This window comes from Pygoscelis adeliae, unplaced genomic scaffold (assembly GCF_000699105.1).
Source record: "Pygoscelis adeliae isolate BGI_AS28 unplaced genomic scaffold, ASM69910v1 Scaffold91, whole genome shotgun sequence".
Taxonomy (NCBI): Eukaryota; Metazoa; Chordata; class Aves; order Sphenisciformes; family Spheniscidae; genus Pygoscelis; species Pygoscelis adeliae.
This window is the reverse complement of record NW_008824196.1, coordinates 3,643,859-3,664,273: the sequence shown is the minus strand read 5'-3', so window position 1 is coordinate 3,664,273 and position 20,415 is coordinate 3,643,859. Positions and strand designations below refer to the sequence as shown.

At 37.5% G+C, this 20,415-nt stretch overlaps 1 protein-coding gene across 1 annotated transcript in view; it reads left to right on the top strand.

Annotated features, from left to right (window-relative positions):
- The window catches only part of CHDC2 (calponin homology domain containing 2), a 128,549-nt gene that overhangs the window by 25,059 nt on the left and 83,075 nt on the right, over positions 1-20,415 (top strand). Inside the window, exons 3-6 of the mRNA XM_009334788.1 lie at positions 10,649-10,880; positions 11,703-11,912; positions 17,770-17,863; positions 18,465-18,605. Of these exons, the coding sequence (XP_009333063.1) occupies positions 10,649-10,880; positions 11,703-11,912; positions 17,770-17,863; positions 18,465-18,605 (677 nt within the window). The remainder of the gene's footprint in view (positions 1-10,648; positions 10,881-11,702; positions 11,913-17,769; positions 17,864-18,464; positions 18,606-20,415) is intronic.

The window sequence follows — 20,415 nt, the reverse complement described above, 5'->3', positions numbered from 1 at the left end:
AAAAAAGTCATTGAGTACCTCCGCCTTCTCCGTGTCCCAGGTAACCAGGTCTCCCGTTTCATTCTGGAGAGGGCCCACATTTTCCCTCATCTTCCTTTTATCCCCGATGTACCTATACAATCTTTTCTTGTTGCCCTTGACGTCCCTGGCCAGATTTAATTCCGTCAGGGCTTTAGCTTTGTCCCATGGTACTCTGCCAAGCAGATCCCTGAGGAGGCCAAAGTCTGCTCTCTTGAAGTCCAGGGTAGTGAGCTTGCTGTGCGCCCTCCTCGGTGCCCTCAGGATCTTGAACTCCACCATTTCATGGTCTCTGCAGCCCAGGCTGCCCTTGAGCTTCACATTCCCCACCAGCCCCTCCTTGTTGGTGAGAACAAGGTCCAGCGTAGCACCTCTCCTCACTGGTTCCTCTATCACTTGGAGAGGAAGTTCTCATGGACACATTCCAGGAACCTCCCGGATTGCTTATGCCCTGCTGTGTTGTCCCTCCAACAGATGTCGGGGTGGTTGAAGTCCCCCATGAGGACCAGGGCTTGTGAGTGTGAGGCTGCTCCTATCTGTCTATAGAGGGTCTCATCCGCTTGGTCTTCCTGGTCGGGTGGCCTGTAGCAGACCGCCACTGTAATGCCACCTGTCCCTGCCTTCCCTTTAGTTCTGACCCATAAGCTCTCAGTCAGCTCCTCATCCATCCCCAGGCAGAGCTCCATGCACTCCAGCTGGTCGTTGACATAGAGGGCGACGCCCCCTCCAAGAATGTCTCGAGCAAGTATTTAATAAATGGGAAGAAATATTTATCTATGACACTTATTTCCTTCAGCTTGAAAAACTAAACCAAAAAAAGCCTCTGTGAACATAGTGTGTTTATATATTTGTCCTCTAATTATTATATCTTTTAACTTGCTGATTAGATAAATAATTTAGCAGGAAGGAAAGTTTTCTGCCATCCTGATTGAAATGATGTTTAACTTATTCTTTCTAAAAAATAAGTAATAAACAACAGATACATGTTATGTCATACAATAAAAGGAAATGGTGCTCTGGGCAGCAAAATATCCAAAATCCTCCACACATGTGGTGGGTAGATGAATTGCTGTGATCATTGATGACACAAATGTACTGAGGTCCTTGCCTCCCATGTTTTACAGTTCTCCATTTTCTTTCCCTTTCCCACTGGGAAGCTGGGGAAACTCATGCCATTTCTGATGTTATTCACGTTGTTCATGGCTGGAACTTCAGGAAGAGAGGCCATGAGGGATCTTAGCCTCTAATAACAACATCATGTAACTGAGACACAATCACTAAAAGGTACCCAGTTACTAATCGGTTCCAGTTGTTTTGATAGTCCATGGGATCTGCGTCTCATGGAGGGAAACAGTACGTTCCCTTTTGGTGTTGGGAAACGTGCCTAAACCATGTAGCTCTGCTGGCAAATGTCAAATGCATGTATTCTGCTGGCATGCCTTAGAGAATAAGAGCTGTCAATTTCTTTAATATCATTTAAATTTGGAGAGAGCAGGGAGCTAGAAAACATTGGCGGTCTTGCTATTTGCATGCTTCTTTGTTGCATGCATCTGACCTAATAATATATTGGCATTTTAGTTCAGATAATTGGGAGTGGTTTTGAAACCCAGGGTGCTCCAAACCCATTAATCACTCCTGTTCTTTTCTGTGCTTGTGGCTTTCTACCATTTTGATGGTCCCTGCCAGCTGAAGTGTCTGTTATTCAGGAATTAAAAACTGACATCATTGCTGCTACTGGAAAAAAACATGGCTACTTTCCCAGCGATAAGTCTTATATATTGTGTGAAACCATGTGTCTGTCACTATTCATTGTTGTATTATTTTGATTGCTGTGGAAGCCTGAGCTCCTGCTACAAAGGATAAGGGCTCCTCAGTGTTGGGAAACTGCTCATTTGTGAATAGAAATGGCAGAGCTTGCATGGGTCATCTTTTCCTCTCCCTTCCAGTTCTGTCATCTCTGGATCTGTTCAAGGATTTTTGGGGGGAGGGAGGAGGGGAAGCTCTTTATTTATTTATTTTTAAATTAAAGCTTCTTGTTCCCTGCGTCTAGGTTTTTTCTTGTTCTTAAAGATCTGTAAAATGCCTCACTCTCATGTCAAGTTTCCTTTTGAAACTTACCAATTCTGCAAGCAGTTTGTTTTGTTTCCTAAACTAGCAGTGTGAACTTCCCTTAAATATTTTTTTAATTTACCCCAGCAATGTTGCTACAGAAATTTGTCAGTTAGATCCTAATGGCTTTGGATTCTTTCTCTTTAGAAATTGTTAGTGATATTCTGCATCTGTTAATACTATTGAAGAAGGGTTATTTAACTATGCCTGTATTTCTAGAGCATTTGGGGTACACTGATACAAAACAAATCACTTGTTTCTACTTAGGAAATGTCTGAAATGCTATAGAGCAAAATAAAAAGGGTAAATATATTTTGATTCAGGTTCTCTTGTCTTTCCACAAACATTAAAACAAACAAACTAAAAAAAAATTGAGTTAATTTAAGAGAAGTAAATGAACGAATATTTAGTGTTGGATGGTATTTTTTTGTCATCACAGTTGGAGCTTTAGTTTTTGGTGATCAGCAGGTTTCAAATGTTGGTAAACACAATTTTTAATGGCCATTGTCCTGTTCTGTGTTCTTTGGAAATATGCATTATAGAATAAACACTAAAATAGCAGTGGCAATGATGGTTCATGTAGATAACACTTTTTTACTTGCTTTATTAATCATTATAAAACTGAATACACTGAATAATTTAACACATTTAGTAACTTCGCATTTGCTAGCAATACAGGTACTTTTCATTCTAATAGAGTAACACAGACTTTTATATTATTTAGTTAAGCTCTGCTGCGAATACAGAACAAATACATTGCACAAGACTTATAGCTTTGTAACCTCACTTCATGAATGGTGTTATAAATAAAGGTCAGTGGTACAAGATGGTTTTAAGCACATGCAGAATGTACACGTCTTCATAATCTATTTGCCATATTTGTATGGAAATATGCATGCTTTTCTGTCTGGTGCCCCATATCTCAGTGCCTGAAATGTGTATGATAAATATTTAGCTACTACCACCTTTGTTTTTTCTGCCATGCTTCCTTACGAATGGAGTGTCATCTTTTGAAACTCAGATTAGCTTTTTAGCTACTGACTCATTCTTCTTGAAGTTTCCTTTCAAATCCCACTTTTGGGAAAATACTATGTTAAAATACTTAATGATGATGAGTGGACAGGTGGCCAATAAGTGAGTTGATATTTATTATCACAGAATGGCTAAGGTTGGAAAGAGCCTCCAGAGATCATCTAGTTCCCTCTTCAAATCCCCCCCTCAAATCAGAATCAACACTGTTGTCCAGTTGGTTTTGGAATATTTCCAAAGATGGAGACTCCATAACCCTCTCTGGGCAGACTCTTCCAGTGTTCAGCCACTCTCATGGTAATTTCTTTTTTTTTTTTTTCTCTTATGACTAGATAGAATTTCCTGTATTTCAATTTGTACCCATTGCCTTTTGTGCTCTCACTGAGCATCACTGAGAAGAGTTTGGCTCCATCACCTTTACTCCTTCCCATCAGATATTTATACACGTAGATAAGATCCCCCTGAGCCTTCTCTTCTCCAGGCTGAACACTCACAACTCTCAGTCTCTCCCCATATGGCAGGTTCTTCAGTCCCTTCTTCATCCTTGTGGCTCTTTACTGGCCAAAGTCTGCTCTTCTGAATTCCAGGGTTGTGATATGGCTTTTTGCCTTGTTTCCTCCTTTCAGAATCCTGAACTCCACCATCTCATGGTCACTGCAGCCATGGTAGACCCATGGTCACAGGAGCTAAATCCTTGCTGTCGATATCAGCTGCAGAATCAGTTGTTGACTTGCAGGATCCATCCGCTCATCCTCAAGCTCTTTTCCCTCACCAGCATGATTGAAGAGAAGACTACCTGTGCCCCATTCCCTTGATCATTGCCCCCAAAGCCTTGCAGTCATGCCTGATATGTTCCAGGTCTCCCCATCAACTTCACTGGTGCCCATGTGGAAGAGTAGCAGGGCCAAGGGTCGGACAAGCTGCATCGGTCTCTCAACAGCATGCTGAATCAAAGCCCCAGGCAAGCAGCGAACCTCCCTAGATGAAGGGTCAGGTTGGCAAGTGAGGTTCTCTGTGCCCTGCAGCAGGGATTTACTCACCACTATCACTTGCAGTTTCCTTGTGTTGCTTCACAGCTCATGCTCAGCCAGCACAGGTGCTTCATTGTCCAATCTTTTTTCATCTTATGAACACTCTGAATCTTTCTTAGTTAAGAATATATTTGCATTGCGTTTGCTATTGGCTGGGTGTATTCATTTAGCTTACTATAATAGCACAGCAGCCAAGGAGGCATGCCCTTGTTGGGTTGTTAGCAGCATTGGAACAGGAAGGAGCTTCTCTTGCAGCAACACTGTGAGGTCTGAGGCATTTGTTTGTACACAGATGTTCTGTAGCAATGGCTGTTCTTTATGTTCTAGATTGTGCAGTAGTATCTGCTTTGAGTAGTATCACTCACTGAATTTGGGTAGCTAGTTAAGATGCACTGCAGTTGTTCTCAAGCACACTTTTCTGTGTTTCGTTACTGTGCAAATCAGAGCATGAATGAAGATTTGGCATATGCCGAAATCTCAAATCAGCATTGAGGATGGAGATGGCTGAGGTGCTCACCTCAAACTGAGAAATCAAAGTTGACTGAGTCCAATAATACAGACATCCGAGTTACTTTCATATAACTTAAGAGCTATGTCTTTCATTAACCTTCATGGAGCTTTCTTCCATCCCTGGCCCCAATTCTGTTGTCTGAAGTTAACCTAACGTATGCCTGCAGAGTATTGAGAATTGTCATTTATCACAGTAAAGTCACGAGTTGGAAGTTGGCAAACTTTTCTGTTTTGTAGTTATTGATCGCGTGTGTTTTTAAATGGCTTGGTAAAGGTAGAAAAAAACATTATGCTCTAACACCTGGTTTGGGCATGTACAAATATACATTTTGTACATATAGATAGATGTAGATATACCTCTTGTAGCCATCTGTCCTCCTGATGTCCTGCTGCTGAGATTTTTGCTGAATAAAAGCAGAAAGCATGAAGTTAGCTAAAAGAAATACTATGCTACAAGGTGAAACTGGCCAAGGCCCTTGCACTGCTCCCGGCCGAGTTGCAATAGGATTGACATGTTCTAAGAACAAACCAAAACATTGCAGAGCTGGATTATTGATTTAAATAACTGTTAGCTATGAAATTGGAATCCAAATGTGAATATTTACGAATAAGAAAGATGGTTATGGATTTTGTTGGAGCCTTTCTCTAATAAAGTTCCCCTGAAAGAGGTATCTAAGAATGTTTTGTTTGGAGAGGGAAGTATGAAAGAGGAAAGAAAAGCTTGTACTTTTAAAACATTTCTGTTTTCCTTGATTATGTTATTCTATAACAAAGCAGTAGAAGCTAATTATGTCATTTCTATAAATTAATCTGAAAGGTCTTGTGATATCTTTTAATGGTAATCTAAATTTACATTAAATAGGAATTTGTCCTTCAATATGTAATTTAAAGAAACAGAAAATATTTTCTTTTATTCTGTGCAAGGTGTATTTTCAATATGCATAATTCTCAATATACTAAAGCAAGATGGATATCAGCATGCTGTTTGAATTACTAAAATACATTTTTCTTTGTATTTGTGACACCTTAGTCAAAAAGGTTAATGAATATTAATGTTAGTTAATAAGTTAATGTGGAGTAAAAAACCAGCTATGTAATGAAAAAGAGCTAAGCTCAGTTGAATTACCTGTCTGTCGCAGTGAGCTAAGAACATACATATAGATGGCTAACAGGGATCCATTGATGGCAATAATTTGCTTGTTGACTGTACCCTGAGAGGTGAAGTATGAAAAAAAGGTTAAAAGGTGGATTGCTACACATTAATATGGCTGCTACAGACAGTACAGATACTCTAGTGAACATTGGAGCATGTACATTAATTTCTATGATATTCTAGCAATTGCAGTCAATATCTCATTGTTTTTAAATTGAATCTATTTATTTCTAAGTATTTATTTTGAGACTTCTGTAAAGTCTTACAGAGTAAATGTTAAATCAAAGTAGAAGTTGCTTTTCAAGAAAACTTCCCCTGTCAAAATTATAGGATATACTTAGCAAGTTAGCAGTCTCCTTTAGGACACTCGTAAATGTCAGCTGTAATTGTAACTGTTTTTTCTTTTCAGAGAGACAGAGTTTGTTTGTTTCACAAAATCTCTGCTAACTCTTGGACTTTCAGATTAATGATACATCCATGCTCATAGGAAAACTGTGAAGTGGAAATACTACGCTAAACTTCACCATTTTGGCATGTGCAGTCCCATCTGCGTACTCTGCTATTGCACCATAATAGAAAAGAAGTTGTCCACACACCTTCATTCTGTCTTTTATTCTTGTGCTGAAATATCTTGTTTACCATGGCTAAATAGAAAACTATCACTTTTGTATTTTAACAGGTTCTCAATTCAAGTTGCTGCAACAGCAGAGAATTGCCTTCTTACTTTATACCCATACTTGGCATTGCACCGCTCTGATCAACAAATTATCTTGAGAAGCAGTAAGCAGTCAACATTCTACCTTTATAAAATTATATTATATCCAGTAGTATTATCAATGTTTTCAGTGTGATAATAGGGATGTTACCATCAAGATAGTATTTTTCCTCATTAATTACAAGGGGATACTGCAATTAAATTTTTAAAACAGTTTAATAGCTTCTGCTTTCTTGTTCAAAATGAGGAAAACTTATATAAATGATTAGGTAATGTTTCTTGAAAAATATTGGACAAGCCTAAATCTTACAGAATGTTTTGTGAAGTTTTTAAAGTATGAGTAGAGAAAACGGCCCAAACAATAGAGAATAAATGAACATAATTTAAATTATATTGATAGAGAGTGATCATCAATAATTCCTAGGACAACAGTTGGATACGTTTTGAAGAAAGCCACACAATGTTATGATAAAATGCGATCATTATTTGCTTGTTGGGAATAGTTTTCAGGTTTTTTGAATTACTGTCCTTGAAGGCTGGAGAACACAGTCATATTTTAAGGCCTAATAAAAGCCTGCAATCAGAGACTAGAAATATTTTTATCTGCAGTGTGTCTCTCTGCCCGCCTCCCTCTGCCTGCCTCTCTGTCTCTACATCTCTGCCTGTGTGTGTCCCTCCAGCCCCATCGCTGCCGGCCTCCTGCCCCTCCACTTTCTACCTGCCTCAATGATCTGTAATCTCTTTATGTGTAGCTGTGCTTATGGGAAGAGATTAGGATCGTTGTACAATTCAGGTCAGAAGGGATCTCTGGGGGTCATCTAGTCCAACCTTCTGCTCAAAGCAGGTTCAAATATGGGGTAAATTATTATATTTTTTATGGTTGTTGGGATCTGATATTTTGATGAAATGGACAAGTTTTTCAGGTAAGCAAGTCATTCCTTAGGTCTGAAATAAATTTAGCTTTGAAGACTCTGAATTCTAAGACTGCATTAACTAAAAATAAGTGTGTTACTTGGACTATGTAAGAGAAAAGGGATTTGGTACTTGTGAAGTTTAAAAAGGGATTAGCAAGAAGACATGTAATTTTTTTTTTTTATATAGAAGATAGGTATAGGTACCATATCATTGATGGATCACAGCACAATTAAATGAAGATAGGAAAGGGGGAAGGAAAAGTATGATCTCCTGGAAATGATTTTTTTTTTTTTTTTTTTTTTGTGATCAGTAGATGATTTTTGCCAGCTTGTCTTTTGAAGATGCTTTGTGGGTTTCCCTTGAGGATTAAGCCAAAAATAGACTGATGATTTTATAAGAACTGATCTCCCATTAATAATATTTCTGTCCTGTATTGATTGCTTATTGGTTTGTTCACACTATCAGTTTGTATCAGTTTTGAAGCAAGTCATTACCGCTAAATTCCTTAAGTCTATTTTATGTGGTTTTGTATAGACTATTTTGGTGTGGAATGCTGTTTGATGTGACCAAACCATATGTATACAACGAAGTGGCTTTGAAAGCTATTCAGGAAGGCTTTGCTTCCACATATCTGACACCATGCTCTTGTGTTATTTGCTCCAAACCATACAAATAACAGTGCCAGCAATCAAAAATTAAAGATAATCATACAGAGTTCTTCCTTCTCTTACTGGTGTGTTTACTTCTCTGGAAACTACACTGGGTTCCTCTTCTACTCTTGTTCTGGAGACTGACATCAGAGATAGCTAGCAGAGGGTTCTCTAATACTATCCTAGGCTAACATGAGAATGTTAAAACATATGTTCTGACAGAACGAATGGATTTATAAAGCATACTTTTGAGTTTGGTTTGTAAAATATGTGTTGTTGAGTCTGAAAGAGCTTGATAATGGTATGCTGAGACTCATTACAGAGCTGTGATAAAAAATTCCTTAAGAATATTTTGTTCATGACTTAGAATTCTTGAATTAGCAGTGTTCTGATAGGTGCTTTTCAGCAAGTGTGAAGACCTCATGTATGTAAAACATACAGTTAATGGAAAAAAATATGCAGGTAACTTTTTTTTGTCCCTGGTCTAATGACCAAAGTGAGATTTTCATCATGAGTCAAATGAGAAGTGTTACTTGATTAACTGAAGCACGAAAGAGAAAAATGTAGAAGCAGATATCTGTTTATAAACTGTTAAAGCACAGGCAATAAAATATGTTTTCTCAACTGCAGCTTGTAATCTTGTTTTATAGATAGTAAAGACTGCAGTAGTGGAGAAATTGTTCTGCATCCATGTTGTATTCCACAGTCACTTTCCCATAGTATTTCCTCAAGTTCCTTTGGTGCAACCACTGACTCAACCTATGAAGATTCTCAGTCAGGTATAGTGCAGCTGTTCACTTAAAACACTTCGAGCTCTTACAACTGCTTTTCAGCTTACTGCTTCAAAAAGATAATGTTTCACATTTGTAAGCTTTGCCTGAAATGCTTCTGCACATATAATCGATGAATAATGGGGAGGCTGTCCTCTCTGTGACACCATGGGAAATGTGGCCTAGAGCATAGAAGCAGAAAAAACTCTCCTTCCTTTTCGTAGGCTAAGTGGAAGGGAAATCAGTCAACTATTTAAAAAAAAAAAAGAAAAAAGTCAATGTCCCATCTGCAATAATATGTCCATGGAGGAGCCAGCAGAAAAATAACTACTGAACAAACCTAAGGGGTTAGTTGCTAAGAAGGGCATTGTTTCTGTAGTCATGAACTAACCAACCATAATACACTCTGTAAACATGCTATATTCTGCAAAGGTCTAGTTGTATGCTCAGGTTAGACTTCAGAATTTTTATTGCATTTATGAAGTACGATATAAAAACAACTGTTGTCAGTGGGGCTCAGTTAAGGTGCTGTTCCATATGAACTAAGAGTAATAGATCTTTTGTAAGGTTGTCAGGTGACTAGTATCAGGCTGTTGACATCTCTCTTCTTTCAGCTGCTAGTTTTCTAATTAGGAAGTTAGAACAGCAGAAGTTACTGCTCCTGTTTCATCACTGTTACGATTTCACTTTTGCAGATCTGCTGATGTCTGTGTGATCATTTTCTAAGGTATTCCCAAGACAAATAGGGGTAGTTAAACAGATTAAATAGTAGCTCTTTACCAACATGATTCATTTTTAATGGAATGATGTAAGAAGAGTTCAAAAGAGTAACTCAGTTTCAGATCTGAAAAGGCAGTAACCTCTGGCAAAGGTGGCAGTGACAAGATGGGGAAAGTAATCTTGTCAGCTGGCAGAACTACTCAAACTCAGGCCTGACTGCATGATGATCTTATAAAGGATGAATCTCTTTTCTCCGTATTGTATTGTTTTTTCTTAAATCCTAACAAGTTTGTTTTTTTTTTAATTCACTGTCTAAGGTATTAGCTAGTTTTATTTTTGCATCATTAATTAAACATTAAAACTGCAGCAGTGGTATTAAAATACACCTTCAAGGATGGAATCATCCAAGTTATTTGTGCTATGAAGAAAAGTGTTCTTTGTTTTCTTAGTTATCTTTTATGCAATAATATTGTTGTTGTTAACAGCTAGGAGTTGTTAAAATAGATAATCTTAGTTTTGACCAGGTCAGAATTTAGGAGAGAGAAGGCTTAACAGAGGGTAGAAAAGTCCAAAGGCTTATATATTGGGATGTAGACTTAGTTATACCTCTACAATACCTGACAAACTGTTTGAACACAAGTCAGTTACTGAGCCATGCTATGTGATTGGTATGGGGATCTAGCATTGACTAGCTGGTAAAGCCATATCTACTGAAACTGTATGTAAGACTGTTTCTTTAAGATTGCTGTCTGTGGTTTTGTAAGCCATGCCTGAATTTATTTTTTCTGATTGGGTAATAATTTTTTCTTTAAGTGAAATTAGATTCCAAGAATATAATTTGCTCTATTCCCAAGAATAGAGAGTACATGTCACTTAAATTGTTTATTCCTGAAATAATTTGCTAATTCCGTTGTCTGACAGTTTTTTGTTTTCTGAAAACAATTGTGTTTAAAAAAAAAATTGGTTTTGTACTAGACAAAAAGAGGGAAATAAGGAATCTTTCTGGATTTTTTTTTTTTATCATTCAGAGTCAGATACTACTTTTGAAAGTGAGAGTGATGAAAAGATGAGTGAAGAGAGTGAAGCTGACAGTCAAAGTGATGGGAGAGAAAATAAATGTGAATTATCATTTTTTCCTGATGAAGATGAAGAGGAGTACATCTTCTTTCAGAAAACCCTAACTGCTGTTAAGAATTGGTTCACTCTCTTTGGTTGGTCTAAGGGACAAAATCCTATTTCAGTACCATATTCACTAAGACGGTAGGTAATTCATATCTGCTTAGAGCTAACTTATGTCTGCCTAATAAAATGTTAACATATATACTAAAGTGTTTTGGATATGATCTGAGGAATATAAACGCACTCTAATGCACAGTTGTATATTAAAATTGTAGCATCTATGTGCTGTTTCTATGAAAATGTCATTCAGGTGTTATTCTTAATTTTCTAAAATATATTTCCAACTATGATGCTCTGATATATCATAATGCAGTGTATATTAAATATGCAGTTCAAACTGTATGTCACCCTTGTAACTGAAATTGATTCTCTTCCCAGAATGAACACAGTTCTAGCAATTGTCCCTTCTTTGGTGGCATAAATAAGTGTTTTAACAATATGTCTTTTTTTCCCCTCACATACTCTGAAGATCAAGGAACAGATGGGAAATCAAATTTCATAATCAACAGTCTTGCAAACACCCTGGAAATATATCAGTCTTAGTGGCATCACTTAGTTGATCTTACCTAGCTTGCTACTAAATATGAAGAAGCCAGTCTCCTGGGACACAAACACATAGGCATTTATAAACGTGATAGAAATCAAAGTTGTGCTTGGCAGGAAGCAATGACAAACACAAATTTATTTATGAAATATTTCACATATACTTATTAAATATTCCATGCAGTTCAAAATTCTTACATTATTATGAAAGTTTTGTAAAAAGGAAAAAATGCTATATTTTTCAACCTTCTTGCTGCTGTTTTCACTTAATGGTTTATTAAATGTATCATCATGATATATATAATGTTAGCTCATTTTGTGCATTTAAAAGAATAATAATGGAAGCTTTTTCTCTCTTAGTGATGTGTGTAAAGTTCAAGTGACCTCTTCGCAAGAAAAGGTTTTTAAACAAAACCTTGGCAAAGATACTAAGACTGTTTATGACATGTTATTCCATCTGAGTGGACAGTTGTTACCAGGCATTACATCAAGCCAGTCATTGCCCCTTGATCCAGTTGAACGAATGTTACAGCTCCACTGGCAACATTCTACATTGCTTGCTTTCCTTAAGTAAGTACATGTATGATAAAATATGCATGCATCTTTTCTTTCCACTTTTTTTATTAGCATAGTTCAAACATAATTCCAACTGAACAATATACAGTAGGTTTAGGGTTTCCTTTATACTGTGTCTTTTGTGATCTAAGACTTATGTATTATAAACTTCAATTAATTTTTACCAAGGTTATCCTCTGCAGTTTACACTAATTGAGGTGTCCTTCGGTAGGGTCATATTCAACACAGGAATTTCACAGGAACTCTGCTCCCTTAATTACGAAATAAGATGACTCTCAACCTCATTCCTTAGACAGACTCAGTAGATAGTCAGTTCAGGTTTGTCATTAATGATCTTACTATTCCACTGATGCTCTTTGTCCTGTAATTACTGGCTTTAGCAAAAATTTTGTAGACTAACTTTGTAATCTATTAGTTTTTCATATTAATAATATGCCAAGAAATGGGAGCACTACTCCTGCTGCTGAACAGATTTAGCTATTAGCTACCTTCATTGATAATCTTATCTTCTCACATAATATGGAACAACTGTCAAAGATGGTGCAAATCAAAAAAGGTTAATAAATTCTTCTTCGTCCTTCTTGGCTGTCGCTGCTGTGAAATAGAAGAAAGTTAACTTCAGAGAAAGTCTAATGTCATAAGATCCTTAGAGATCATCAGAAGCCCTGAAACACAGCATCTCTGCTTCTTTTTAGCATCTTCATCTAGTGTTCAAGAGGCTGTAAAGCCATTTAAAAACTGTCATTTACATACTGTTCTAAATACAAGCTTTTCATCTGAGAATAATGGACAGTGATATAACTGTGTCTGAACTCATAATGAGACCAATGCACACCGCTCCAACAGCACTCGACCTTTATTTGCAGCTTTCATCCATGTCATTTTTATCGAAAGGAGGCAGAATAACATTCTTCTGTGCATCATAGATAATATAGTGGCAGATGATTTGGAGGAGCCACTGCAGCAGTGGCACAACAGTATCTTTGCCTTTCTTCAGTAATGAAGAACAATGCTTACAGATTTCTGTTGTCTTCACAACTTCAACATCCATTCTGACACTAAATAAAGGAATCGATGGATACATCCCATCGTATTTTCCCATTGTATCTTAAAGGCTAGAGTCATTAGGCAGTGGACTGCTGAAGAATGTGTTGCCATCGTATCAATTGAAAACTCACTAATACTACCCTGCTGATTCTTCTTCTTCTGGAGTGTTGCGTCCTTCCAGAGAGCAAGACATCGAGTACGTGGCAATATAGAATCATAGAATTATTTAGTTTGGAGAAGACCTTTAAGATCATCGAGTCCAACCGTAAACCTGACCCTGCCAAGTCCACCACTAAACCATGTCCTTAAGTGCCACATCTTCACATCTTTTAAACACCTCCAGGGATGGTGACTCCACCACTTCCCTGGGCAGCCTGTTCCAATGCTTGACCACCCTTTCGGTGCAGAAATTTTTCCTCATGTCCAATCTAAACCTCCCCTGGTGCAACTTGAGGCCATTTCCTCTCATCCTATCATTTGTTACTAGGGAAAAGAGACCAACACCCACCTCGCTACAATCTCCTTTCAGGTAGTTGTAGAGGGCGATAAGGTCTCCCCTCAGCCTCCTTTTCTCCAGGCTAAACAACCCCAGTTCCCTCAGCCGCTCCTCATAAGACTTGTTCTCCAGGCCCTTCACCAGCTTCGTTGCTCTTCTTTGGACATGCTCCAGCACCTCAATATCTTGTAGTGACGGGCCCAAAACTGAACACAGTGTGATATGATGACATGATGCTGAATGGTTGTCTAAGTAGGTTCAAGAGATTTTCTTATTTCTCTAATCAGTATATTGGTATTTTTCTGAGGTCAGAGTGTCAAAAAACTTCTTTGGTTCCAACCCAAGAAAAATCCTTTCTGTTGCCACTGCCTTAGGTCTAGTGTTAAGCGAATACTCTGCACAACTCCTAGCAGAGCAGTCAAGAATAACTTCAAGACATGCTTCCTCTTTTGAACCCTGTTACCCTTTTCATTAATCCTTGTATAGGCAGCTGAATTGATTCCACTCAGTTCCTATCGAGAGACACAAGTATTTAATGACTTTTCAAGGGTGGAGCTGATGTGCCTTTCAGAGCCTTTCACCCTTCCGTGTGGGATTTTACAGCCCTAACTCAAATTAATATAGACTTTAATTTTGGTCTTTTAGGACTGATATTTCTTCTGTCTAGCTTCAAATGTTTTAATATCTCTTCTGTAATTCATTGTTTGATGGATGAGGTCAGTACGAAGGAACCAAAATAACATCATTTCTCATTGGATGACAGTGATACCTACTGTCAGTCATTCTCCAAGTCTGAGTGTGCCACCCAATAACTTCAAGTATACCAGAAAGCCTTCTTGGTTGTTATCAGCTCTGGGAAACACTTCTTTCCTTCACCCTGATTGTGTCAAGTGGCTTGGGCAGACAAGGTAAATTCTTAGCACTTTTTGAATTTGGATAGTGGTGCGTATGCTGTGAAGCTGGGAGTATACTTTTTAATATGACCCAGTTTACTGAGTCATTGCACCTGACAGAGAGCGAATGTCTCTATACCTTATTTATCTCAAGTTTGTTTGTTGTAAAATGCAAATAAAAACATTTATTCATAACATTGAAAATGAACAACACAAGTGGAAATATTTCTTCAAGATATAGGTGAAGAAATGAAAGAATGTCATCAATCTACTTAAATTTAAGTTGTACCAGAAAGGTCTTTCAAAATACCTTATTTTGTTTATATTCTGGCAGCTTCTGGCAAGGAGGCAGGCAGGTTTCTGTCCTTTTGCATACCTTATGCTTGAAGTTACCCCTAACAAAGTCTGTTCAGGAGATTCCATCAAAATATTCATTCACAGAAGTTTCCTTGAAGAGTTTTCATGGGATACTTTTGGAGCACTCCTAGACAGGGTCAGCATTTTTTCCTAGTGGAGCCTGATGGCTGTTATGTCCAGTCTTCCCACTGATATTTTCCAGGGAATCTAGGTGTCTTGAAACTAGCATACATGATGTTAGTTGCATACTTGAAAATGATGATGAGTTTTGGGGTAAGTGGATCCTAACCCCTTTTGCTAAGCATAACAGCAATTGGAAAGAGATACTTAAGTGTTTCTAAAGTAGTTTCTTGGGCAATTTGGAAAGCTATTTAGCAGCTAAATTTTAATAAAAGCCTTCAGTCCTACTGAGTTTTGTCTGTTAACTCACTGATTTACTCAGAGCAGAATTGGAGCAGCAGCCAGTTGGTCAAGGCTAAGTTCAGTGCCTCTGTGCACAGATACATTGATGACTGATGATTGGAAATGTAGTAATCCATAACAACCCTAGGAAAACAATACAGGTTGCCATAGAAAAGCGGTTCTAGCTGGACTCCTGTGCTTATGCGTTTTTGATGCTAGATGATTAAACCGGTGCTCAGTATGCACTTAGCAGTACCACATCCTGTTAGTTTCTGCCTCTTCTAGTTTGTGTGAATCCTATCAGATTTCTTCATTGTTCCTGACTTACGGATATTCTTTTCCTACTTGTGCATTTTAGGATCACCTAGAATATTTGCATTTCTTCACAGGTTATTATTTAAGAGTGTTTATAGATCATAGTACAAAAATGTCTGATATCTGCACTGCTGGCATGACTATATGTAATGATGGCAAGATATCCAGAGCCAGCCTAGGTATGAGTAGTTCATCTGTGATCTGCTATCCCTGCATGTTCATTGTGATTTGTGGAAAGTGCAAATTCCCTCCTGAAGAAGCCCAGGAGAGCGCTCTGAGAACAGAAATGTACAGTTCTCAGCTTTCTTCCCCCAACCACTACTTTCTGGTCAGCATGGTTCAAAGAAAGCATAATTCATCTTTCAAATTTTCCACTTAGAATCATAGAATCATTAAGGTTGGAAGAGACCTCCAAGATCGAGTCCAACCGTCAACCCAACACCACCATGTCCACTAAACCATGTCCCCAAGTGCCTCATCTACACGTCTTTTAAATACCTCCAGGGATGGTGACTCAACCACTTCCCTGGGCAGCCTCTTCCAATGTTTAACCACTCTTTCAGTAAAGAAATTTTTCCTCACGTCCAATCTAACCCTCCCCTGGCGCAACTTGAGGCCATTTCCTCTCGTCCTATCGCTTGTTACTTGGGAGAAGAGACCGACACCCACCTCGTTTCTTGGTAACTTGCTAAAACAGGTGGATGTTGTTCGCTGTTTCAAGCAACATTCCAAGTATCAGTTTTATTTTCCTCGCCTCAAAAGGTTTCCTTGGTATGTTACCACAGCAGTAAAGGAAAAGTTTGGGTATTTTACAATACAACTAAGTAATTTGTTGCAAGCTGTGTGTCTTGAGGAAAAACATCTTAACAGTGTGAAAATACTGATCTTGGAGAACTGGCATCGTGTTAAATATCAACCTTAATGAGGAGGAATTTTTTTAAGACAGTGTTCCTCAATAACAAAATGCAGCCAATTATGAGAACATTCAGTTATATAGAACCCATCTTTACTATGATGACATGTAGCGTTGTTATATAGCTTTTCTGAGGATGAAAATTGTAGATTACACCTATTCCCATGTATCTACCAAGTAAAACCATTGAAAGAAAGGTAGGGTACCTGAAAAGATGAATGTTTTATAGTTTCCTTCTTTTATTGTTTTGGAAAATCTGAAGTTTTAAAGGGATTTAATGGGACAGAGTCTATGACTTAATGGAAAATGGGAATTTCAGACATGGTGAGTTTTAGAACCAGACTACTAACTTGATGCTATTTTGGGTCTTTGATTAAAATATTTGTGTTTTAAAAAACATGCTAGATAATTGTATGAAACATGAAATTTCAATAATCTGAGAAGATAATGTCACTACGTAAAATATGGAGACAAAAAATGTGCTGTTACCAGCAAAATATAGTTCTGTGGGAAGACAAGTAAGTTGCCATGATCCTAATTTCAAACTATGATGTATGACTTTTAGTGTACAAAGTAAATTGAATTTGGACTGTATGGTACTGGAAAAGTATGATCACTTCATTTGAATGAGAGACTGGTTATATAATAAGAAAAGCTCATCTGATTATTACTCACATTAGCCATGTTAAAAACACAGAGAACAATGTAAATCTAGATATGCTAGGATAATCTTTCTGACCTAAAAGTCAGGAAACTTTGCTGTTCCCCTGAGAAAAATGAACTTAAGAATTATTCATTATTTTCCCCTCTTTCCAGCAACATTTTTTAAACTGTGTTGTTTGAGATAAAGAATAGTCTTTCTTTACTTGGAAGTTAGCTTTTTCTGGTATTCAGTTTAATGAATTTGCCTTTTGTTACTGCAATTACTTTTCTTATTGCATTTATTGTTAGTCACCTGAGAGCGGCTGGCAGGTCGTTTAACAATTGACAGAGTTTTGAAATACCTTTGCTTACACCCATAAGACTTCCAATATCAGACCTGCAGACAGATAATAGCATTGTCAAGTTTTAATTCTACTAATGTTATGTAACACTGGTCCTTTGGCTTTCACATGGAAATGGGTATTATGTGTTTTGATGCTTTGTTCTATAATAAACCCTTTATGGAGGAGCAATTCTCATAAAGAAACCAGGCTGTTCAGAGTTGTATGTGTTTTTAGCATTTAGTTGTAGGCACAGGAATTGAACATTAACTTCATAAAGAGAAGCTATCTAAAGCAATTAATAGAACTGGATCATTAGTCCAAAGCGTACTCAGATAGAACTCAGAGGAGCTTACCCATAGGTTGAGCAAGTTGAAAAACTTGGACTGCTCTTAAAAAGAACTATCTTGCTTACCTATTAACTTTTCCGGCTTTATGATTTCAGAAGCCAAGGAGCATGTCTTTCTCATGTTATGCCAGAATTTCTGCTTGAACCTGATGATTATAAGAAATGGATTAAAGTGCAAAGTGAACTGAAGGTACGTTTGGGGTTTTTTTTGTGTGTTCGTTTTGTTTCATTTTTTCTTCTCTCTCTTTTTTTTTTTTTTTTTAAACAAAGACCACATGCTTAGTGTCAGTCCTTTGAAGACTAATGGAAGTCCTCTGTGGACCATTAGTATTCCTACTGTGGTGACTGTTTTGGATTGCATAAATCTAAGCATGTGCGTGAGAGAGAACAGAAATTTAAACTGACACCAACATTTACACCCTCCTCCCCTGTTTTTTTCTTTTCCATTCCTTTCGATACTGCTGATACCTGTGTTTAATTTCCAACAGATATGTTTTCTCAAACTAGAATTAATTTTACTGCTTTCTACCGATTTTACCATTTTAAAAAAAATATCCTATGTGTTGCCTTTCTGTCCTGATCGTTGCTTTCAACTCCTGTCAATTCTGTATTGTGCTTCTTATTCCTGAGATAGCAGCAAACTGTAAATGGTTCTAATGCTGATCACTATTGCACTATAGTAGATGTTATCAGTCATTTATGCCATTGAGTCATTATTGTCGTCTTGTGAGTTTTCTATCCAAACTGCTGAACTGAATATCGAAAATAAATCCTGTTCCTTTTATCTGAAGGGTCAGACAGCTGACTTGAAAAAAGGAGATGTGAAAAACTCAGACATGTTTAGCAGCAAGCATCTATTCATTCTGGAGGACAGCATATTTGAGACAATGAGCAAACGAGCTTGGACAGATGTGCTACTGCAGGTATACAAGGTAAATTGTAGATACATTTACTACTTAAATTCTGAAGAACTGATGGCAAAAAACTTTGTTTTGAAGATCATCTGTGGTATATTCAAGTTTTTTTTTTCCCAAGCAGATCTTTAAAGCTAAATACTTTTAAGTATTTTATTTCTCTCTAACAGAGAAGGAAAAAAAAAAATGAAAGAAGATTTTAATTTTCTTAGTTGTGAAACTTTAGCAGTGTTTATATGTTTCAATTATGTTAGAACAATCTGCGTTTGTAGGATTAAATGTTACAGAAATCTTTTCTTACAAATAAAGAAAACTCTTCCATGCTTTTTTGTTACCCTGGTTAGAAGCACTTTTCACTGGAAATCCTTAGTTGACTAGACGTACACCCAACCATGGTATTTATTATCTGATATTAGAATGGAATTTTTAAACAGGTAAGCATTTTTATAATACCTATTCCTTTTAAGATATAATGAACTTGGTCAGTATGGACTTCTCAAATTTTATTAAATTTTATTTTTAATGATATTAGAGAAACATTTTGGATGTCTAAATCATGTTTTCCACTGTAAATCTGATGTGCTCACCAATGATCAGTAATGTTTGTATGCCTAAAAATAAATATTTACTTATTTCTATTCAAAGGGATGGAAAATAAATGAAAAATATAAATATTATCTGGGCTTCCCAGTACAAGAAAGACATGGACATACTGGAGGGTGACTCCAGTGAAGGGTCCCAAAGATGTTTTAGGAGACCGGAGCATCTGTCATACAGGGAGAGACACAGAGAGCCGAGACTGTTCAGCCAGGAGAAGAGAAGGTTCATGGGGGAGCTTAGCAATGTGTGTAAATACCTGATGGGAGGGTGTGAAGAAGACAGTGCCAGACTCTTCTCGGTGGTGCCCAGTGACATGGTGAGAGGCAGTAGGCACAAACTAAAATACAGGAAATCCCATTTAAACATAAGCAACTTTTTTACTGTGAGGGTGGTTACACACTGGAACAGGTTGCCCAGAGGAGTTGTGGAGTTTCCATCCTTGGAGATATCCAAAACCCAACTGAACATGATCCTTTCAACCCACTCTAGCTGATTCTGCTTTGAGCAGGAGGTTTGGACTAGTCAATCTCCAGAGATGCCTTCTAACCTTAACTATTCAGTGATTATTTACTGAAAAAGCATAATAAAGAATGATAAAAGTTATGTTAAAAAACATATGTAACAAAGATATAGAGTTGATCTACAATAAAAAAATGAGAAGAATAGCTGAGAGAGTAACAGACAACAAACAGTATGTATGCAAGGGCTGAGACAGATGACCTTAAGGATTCATGGGAACATGGATGTGGAAAAATGCAATCATAGTGACCAGAAAGCGAGTCACTTTGTTATTTTTTCAATTTGCTGAATTATTCATAGCTACATGACAGACTAGCACAGAGCAGAAAAACCCCAAAATTGATAGTATCCATGTGTGTTGTTTTGGTTTGGTTTTGATTTTTTTTTTTTTTTTTCCCTAATGAGATGAAACTCTGAAAAATAGGTAACTTGAAATGGCTTGATTCAATCAGGTATTGTACTGGATTTACGTGGCAAGGTTTTGGTAACAAGGGGCTACAGGGGTGGCTTCTGTGTGAAGATGCCAGAAGCTGCCCTCATGTCTGACAGAGCCAATGCCAGCTGGCTCCAAGATGGACCCACCACTGGCCAAGGCTGAGCCCATCAGCGACGGTGGTAGCGCCTCTGTGACAACATATTTAAGAAGGGGAAAAAACTGCTGCACAACAGCAGCCAGAGAGAGGAGTGAGAATATGTGAGAGAAACAACT